The following is a 7,856-nucleotide window of genomic DNA, read 5'->3' as shown; positions in this document are numbered from 1 at the left end:
GTCTCTAGAGCCTCGCTCTCAGTTTTATCACAGAAAGCTGGAAGAGTCACTTGTTTGAGCCGCTTAAAGTGGAGGAAGGAGTGAAAGGAGCCAGAGGGATATCAGTAGACAAATAGATGCATAAAACCTAGTCATCATCCCTTGCTCTACTTACGTGTTATAGGAACCCGTTAAGAAGGAATGACAAGATCTTTGTCTGCAACCTGCATTCTATTTCCGTTACCCAGGAAATGAGAGCAAGATGACAGATCTGCGGCAACTGAGTCATGATCAATAATTATTCAGATGACAGGCAAACACTCCACAAAGCACCGGAAAGGCAGAAGAGAAACACAGAGATCACTAGCTTGATAATTTGCTGCAGAAGGTCTGATACAGGATGTGTCTGCCCACTTTCTAGTTAACGCGATACACCCACACAGAAAACACGGACAAACAAAAATTAGCGAAGTGCCCCTAATTGCCAGGAATCTTTCTGTGGGTTCCCCGGGACCCAAATGACATTGGGCCACAGTTTTAAAACTGCAATTCCATTTGAAAACAAGATGAGCTTTCTACACACACAAAAAAGTATGGATTTACATAGTGAGAAAGACAGTGACATACGATGATAAGCTTCAGTATCTTCATCTCCTAAGTTTCACCTCTTTGTTCTCTGGAAGAATAACTACTGTCAATTATCCTGGAATTCTGCAAAGCTACCACATTTTAGAAAAATACAGCAGACCATTTTAAAAGAGGAAGGAAGGGAAAAAAAAGACCTCAAAAGTTTATTCCAACTGCAAAAAGAAAAACACGCCTGTCAATTCCAGCTGTGAGCACAATTGTTTTTCTCCCAAGGTAATAAATAAGCTGCAGCCAGGAAAATGAGAACACGAGTTAGCTCTCCCACCCCCTCTGAAACGACCCCGCGAGAGCTGCCTGGGACCCGCCACAGACCAAACGTTCTAGACATCGGTGTAGGAGACGGGACTGCTCTTTCTTTAAGCAGCTATGCAAAATAGGAATATTATTTCATCTAAAATTAGCATCTTTATATCACGGATGAAGAAGCGCTACTGAGAGGGACGAGTGAGCACGGGGCGGCGGCAGGGCTGAGGAGAAGGCGCTGCAGGCCTCTAGCCCCAGTGTCCCTGACCTTAAGGTCATCTTCCTGCCACAGAACCTCTAAGATGCTAAAATATCTACTCAGCAGTTTCAGACTACAGATTTCCACCTGAGAAGCATGATCGCATCTACACAATGTGGCTAAAATGGTGTCTCGACTTTGAAAGGGAGAGAGGGAGGAGGGGGGAGAAAGGGAGGCAGAGGAGGCAGGAGGGAGGGAGTTAAGCAGGGAGGGAGGGATGAGGGGAGGGAGAGAAAGAGGGAGGTTGAGAGGGAGGGAGGGAGGGAGGGAAACAGGGAGAGAGGGAGGGAAGGAAGGACAGAGGGAGGGACTCTGACCGCCAGGATCCCGCTTCATCGTGGGGTCCGGTTAGGCGAGGTCAGCGACACCCAGACAAGGGCCCAGGAAGGCTGAGGAGGCCGCGCTGCCTTTTGACAAATGCTGCTTCTGGCTTCTGACCTCTTTGCACCTTTAGTCCTGGGCAGTCTCAGCCCACGTGACACACAGGTTATCCCAGCAAAGAACCTGGTTTGAGGTCAGGCTCAGCTCCTGCTGGAGCCGCTCCAGGAAAGGCTGACACATGGTCTGTGCCAAGCACTGGACCAAAGTATTCCTTAGGGCACCAAACATAAAGCCCTTCCCAGCAGGGCCTGGCAGGGGTCCACGGGGCACATCACTCCATCTCTGCACAACCCAGCGGGACTGAATCACGTCCACGGGGCACTTAGGGCCTCCATGATTTACAGCCAGAGCTACTGCTAACAGGAATCTCCGAGACTGACCCCCCCGAACCAATGGGGAAGGGAGACTTGGAGCCTAATTAAATAGGACTGAGTAACCCAAAATAAGCAGAGACGTTCTAAGTCGTCAGGCAACAGACATTCTGGGCAGAAAGAATGAAGAAGGGGGTGTGAGCTGCCCGTCCGGTGTACATGACCCCTTGCACACTTCACTAAGAACACTCTGATTTTGTTGAAAGCATCAATAAGCCTATCTAAAAATCTTTTCCCACTTCCTCTGCATCTAGGGTGCTCACGTGACATTTCCGCCGGTGAGATAAAAGCCCATGACACTCTGGAGGGGCTGGAAAAAGGTCCTTAAAAGGAGAGTGGCTGGAAGAGCCGGTGACCCTTCGCCTTTCCCTCTCTGCCTCCTGGGATGCACTCCTGATGGCGGGAGGGGCAGGGGCCCCGACAGAAAAACAAAGAGCCCAGGAGGATGGGACAGAAAGGTAAAAGAAGCCAAGGACATGGGGACACTACAGGGCAAGTGCACGAGCTCCAGACGCTTCCTCCGGGCTCCACGATGTGTGGAAAAAAGAAAGAAAAGTGAACCCCATGCGGGGAAGGTTCTCGGTGTCGCTGTGACCCGCAGCCGGTCACATTCCACATCACCCTCCGATCAAACCCGCACGCATGGACCACGGTTCTCAGGTCTCGCGCCCCTTGTGTTTTGAGAGTGACTGAGTGACAGAGAGAAATAACTTGGTTCCTGGGCCACTCGTGTGGCCCCCAATTTTGCCGGGCAGCATTATTTTGTACAGGAGTATGGCATTTCTCACCATAGGAAAAACACACCGCTTCCCGACGCACTGACTCTGAACGAGGAGAGTCAGCAGGGTGTTTACGCAGGGAGCATCCCGTCTCTGACGCTGATCAAGGTCACGAACTGTACAAGGTTAAAGCTTTTCAAGCAAAATAGGACCAGATCGGCATCACCTGGCTGTCCCATTCTCCCATGTTCGCGTAGCTTTCGGTTTAGAGTCATCAAAGGTTGAAAGTTTGGGGGGGAGGGGGTGGGGAATAGAAAAGCGAGGTGAAGGTGGCAAGTTCATTTCAATCGAATTCATTCTTATTGAAAAACAATAAACACGGGACAACAAAACCTAGTTTACACCTGGTCCTCTTTCATCTCTGACAGTGAGACAATCAATGGCCGTGACCCTTAAGAAAAGAGAGGGCTTGGGTCCACAGCAAGGTTAATTCCTACCAATGGTGAGCAAAGCGAGACAATGCGCACTGGACACCTCAGCCAAGGATGAAGGAGCGCTGCCCTCGGCCTGGGGCCTTCGCCGGGAAAAGCGGCAGCGTAGCAATTACTGTTCTCCTCGTGGGACACCGGAGGGACAAGAGCAAGACCGAGCCTTTGACGGGGCACGTGGGACGGCAGCCACTGGCCGGTGGAGGGCGCCAGGCCGTCTGCGGCTTTCGCGGGGCGACGCAAGTGCATGACTCGTCCCGTGGGGCTCATTCCCACGCGGGGCCTCCAGCTCGAATCCGGAAGACCAGCCCTTTCTCCTGGGCCCTTCTGGAAAAGGCTGCTTCCGGCAAACGAAGACCAAGTGAAGAGGAAAAAGGGAGGTGCTCGCTGGGGTCCCCGCGGATCGAATTCCCAGTTTCCCAGTCTTCACAGGATTTTCCAGAGTGCTGTGTTTTTAAAAGGTGACACGTGTTCCCTAATTCTGAGGGACAAGAACGCCATCTCTGTGTTCAGAAGTCACAAGACCAACCTCGAATAACCGACGTGCACCAACATCACTCGCAGGTCATCACCCAGAGCCACCGTCCCCCAAAAGGACGCGCGGTGCGAGTCGGCCCCAAGCCCCCGCCCCAGATCTACCTTCTCTCCCCATCTTGATTCGGAAAGTGTCAGCGCTTTTATTTAAGCACAGTTCCCACGCTGCAGATATCCAGAAAAAATTACCAACGTTCACTACACAATGATGGAAGTCATAAACAGACTAATTCATTTTAAGGATCAGAAACAATTCATAAATTCATCCAGAGTATGGAAACAGGTCCCTAAGCTCAAACAACTGAGCGTCCAGTCAACGTGGTAGTTGGCTACGTGGGGGCCTCTCCCGGGAAACAAAACGTCACTGTGTTTGAAGGACACAGGCAGAGGAAGCCCCCGTGGTCTTGCCAAGGGAGGCGACTTAACGTGGCCTGGCTCTTCGCTGTCATCCTTCGTTTGTTTTCATTTCGCTTGTTCTTTGGAGCTATTTTCTATACAAAGATGCACTGAAAAGGACTTCAGAGCCCTTGGTGTACACCCTGCCCGACACCCGAAACGTCGGGACACTGTCAGAAGCCGATGCTTTCCTCACACCCACACGCCTCTGACTCAGGAACCGGCCTGGCTTCTCTGCATCACACCATCTGGGGGCAGATCCAGCAAGAGTGGGCAAGGCCACCCAGTGCTGCTGCCGATCACGGCTCTGTCACGTTGGAAAGCAGGAACAAAAGGAAAGAGAGAAAGAAAAGGAAAAAGGGAGATAGGAGACGGAAAGGAAGGAGGGACAGGATTTTCCTAAGAGCCCTGGCGAGCCCCCCGGCGACACCTACTGGTTGAACAGCACGCGGGAGCGCACGATGAACTTGAAGATGTACTCCAGGGCCTTCATGGCTCTGTACAGCTGCTCGTTCACGCCTGGCTTCTCGGCATTGTCCACGTAGTTCCGTAAAACCTTTGTCAGCTTCCTAGTCATGACGGAAATGCAAATTAGTAAGTCCACGAAATTACAACCCCTCCATTCTTAGCTGGGACGGAAATACACAAGTGGGTTATTCGTAATTTGGTTCACACCTCTCGGTATATGCACATTTGTGAAATGCGCTCCAAACAGATTTAAAGGGAGCCTTAAAATAACTCTCAGAAGAGCGAGATCTGAGCATTTAACGAGCACCGTCTAAGTTTTAGATGCTTTTCTAAGCATTTAAATGTATTTTGTGATTTAATCCTAACAACGACGCTATAAGGCAAGTAGTGGGAACTACGCCTAGTGAAATGCACAGATGAAGACATCTAGGCTGAGGCAGGTAAACTGGCTTCGCCAGTATAATACAAAGATCAAAGGGAGTTAGTTTCTTTACAGCCCAAGAGAGGCACAAAAAATCCTTGCAAAGAGGCGTTATTCTGAAAATGATCTGGAAATAGACGATGGTTGTACGACCCTGTGACGCTACTAACGGTGTATGCTGAATTGCACACTTAAAAGTGGCTTACATGTTAAATTTTATGTTATGTGTCTTTTATCAAAAAGAAAGGCATTCTATGAAACAGTACTTGTTATTAGAAACCACCTCTATTCATTTTAGCTCATCTTCTAAAATGAGTTCTTACACTCAAAATAAAAATTTTTAAATAAATTTTTCAAATAGGAAACTTTAACTTTTTAATGAGTTTTCTAAAAATTTTATATGAAAGACTCTAAAGGATATACGAGAATAACACGAGTGAATACATAAAAAGATTTATAATTTTTTGCATTTTCTAATAGGATTGCACAAAAATATTTAGTTGTAAAAGCATAAATGCTTTTACTATAATTCTCTTAGTCTATTACTTTACAAATTGTGATCTAAAAACAATTAACTCCCTAACATGGAAACATTTAAAATTCTTTTCATGATAATAGAAGTTTTTATATACTTAATATACCCAAATTGGTCAGAATTATTTTTAGATTTTTCATACCATTACATAAGTAATTATAGACGGTTGGGACAAATAAAGTATATATTGGAAGTTTGATTCTGAGTCATAGCTTCATAAATTATATTAAGTGCCTACTTCACAGGCATTTTTTTTTTTTAAATCCTTGTTAAAAGTAAAAGAAAAAGCATTAAAATTTTTCTATTTTTCTGTAATTCTAATAACCAGAAAATTCAAATGGTAGTAAATTTGCTCAAAGCTTCAGAGAATATGAGGTTAATTGAAAAAAGAAAAAAAAAAAAAAGAGTCCAAAAGGCCATATCCACGTATATCACAGAAACAGTCTAAAATCACATTTAAAAACAAAAAAGCTTCATTAATAAATAAACACATGCAAATTAAAATAACAGGAAGTAAACTGTTTTCTTAATATACTCAAGTAAATAGAAAAGACTGAAAACGAGGTGGTCAGATAAGACCCGAACACCGCTGCGGGCATAATCAGCACATCGTATTTCAGACCATAACCTGGGGACATCTATTAAATTAAAATCTTCCTTATACATCAGCAATTCCACTTGTAACTTATTCTACAGAAACAATTATGAATACTCTAGGACGTTCACTGCAACAATGTCTCCAGTAGTCAACGTAAGTAGATAACGCAACATCCATCATTCAAGGAGTGGTTAAGGAAAGTGTGATACGCCCTTACGATGGCATACTGATTGCATGGCTTTTAAACACAAAAGGCGGAGGCCAGACGCCACGTCGTGATAGACGTGGGAAACCGGCCGGGAACGGCACTGAAACACCCAGCGGCGCCCGAACAGCGGGTGCAGGTGACAGGTCCGCTCTGCAGTCTGTATTTTCTCTCATTCGCTTTCGTCCAATCCCAGCCTTGGCTTTGGCAGCTTTATAGCAAATCTCGAAATCAGGCTTCTTCTGAAAAGTTATTCAGCCTGTTCTAGACATGTTGCTTTTCCATTTAAGTTTTCAAACAGGCTAGTCAATTTTTTCCACAAAAGCATGCAGGGGTTTTAAACAGGATCGCGTTGAAAAGGATAGGTTAATTTGGGGAAAACGGACATCTGAGCAATATTTTATTCTCCATCCATGAGCACGGTCTATACCTTTAATTATTTCATTCTTTTCAAACGTCTCTCAGCAATGTTTTGTAATTTTCAGGGTCTTTCCCGTTTTTCATTAAATTTATTCCAGGGTATGTGATGTTTTTTTTTTTTTTTTTTTGATAACATGGTAAATTTTATTGTACTTTTAATTCCATACCTCAAGTATCTGCAAATGTACAATTGATTTTTCTGCATTAGCTTTGGATCTAAACTTTCCTAAGTCTACATGTTAAATGAGGGGAAGGGGCTTTTAAAAAATAGATACCTTAGTGTTTTATATGTACATAATCACATTATGTGAAAACAGCTTTACTTCTTTCTGTGCGTTTGTTATTTTTTCCCATTTTTCTCTACTTTACGGCACTACATCCAGTACAATGGCAGATGTGTTTAGAACAGACATCCGTGCCTTGTTCCCAACTCAGCATTACTTAATGCCTTTAGCATTAAGCATTAGGTTAGTTGTCCATTTTCCTAGATGTTCTTTGTCAGATTGAAGTTCTCCTCTACTCCCAGTTTGCTGAGTTTTATCATAAATGGATGTTGAATTTTGCCAAATGCATTTTCTGCATTACTGAGATGTAACAATAAAGCATAAAGCTATTAAAACAGTGGCAGCCCACTAGAACTTTCTGCAGTGATAGGAACCTTGTACATCTCAGTTATCCAGGCCAAATGGAGCATCGATCAAGTGAGAGGAAAGGCTGAACCAGGTCCAGGAAAGACAGCTCCGTAGACAGAAAGTCTGCTGGTTTCCTAGAACGGTCCCTGGGGGTGAAGCCTCCCTCCCTTCTCTCCTGGACCAGCACGGGGCACCCCAATGGGGCTCCAGCTCCTGTGAACTCCCATGTGGGCGGTGGGGGCGGTCTGTGTGTGAACACCGGAGCGCCAAGTAGCGCCCACGGTGACCTCTAATTTCTTCTCTCGAAGTTGTTTGTGAAGAAAGGCTAAAGATCTCAGCATTTATCAAAGGAAAGACGTAAAAAATGACCAGGCCAGTGGTCTAGTGCAAGCCCGCGCCTGCCCAGGACTTCTCGAGGGACGCGGGGACAGCACCTGATCTCCCCCGGCTCAGGGACCACAGCATTTGCTCAGTGCCATCAGCCTTCGGTGACTTGGTTAAAACTAACCAGTTAGCTCCTTTGTTTTTCCAGGTGTAAATACTCAAGATTCAAACGGAC

General features: G+C 45.8%; 1 protein-coding gene across 1 annotated transcript in view; it reads right to left on the bottom strand.

Moving 5' to 3' along the window:
* Positions 1–4,610, bottom strand: part of LOC105295708 (dedicator of cytokinesis protein 1-like) — a 182,660-nt gene extending 178,050 nt beyond the window's left edge. The window contains exon 1 of the mRNA XM_011365488.2: positions 4,453–4,610. Within this exon, the coding sequence (XP_011363790.1) occupies positions 4,453–4,595 (143 nt within the window). The 5' untranslated portion in view covers positions 4,596–4,610. The remainder of the gene's footprint in view (positions 1–4,452) is intronic.
* Positions 4,611–7,856: the final 3,246 nt, after the last annotated feature.

The sequence above is a fragment of the Pteropus vampyrus genome, unplaced genomic scaffold (assembly GCF_000151845.1).
Source record: "Pteropus vampyrus isolate Shadow unplaced genomic scaffold, Pvam_2.0 Scaffold111, whole genome shotgun sequence".
Classification (NCBI taxonomy): Eukaryota; Metazoa; Chordata; class Mammalia; order Chiroptera; family Pteropodidae; genus Pteropus; species Pteropus vampyrus.
This window is presented reverse-complemented; position numbering and strand designations above follow the sequence as displayed.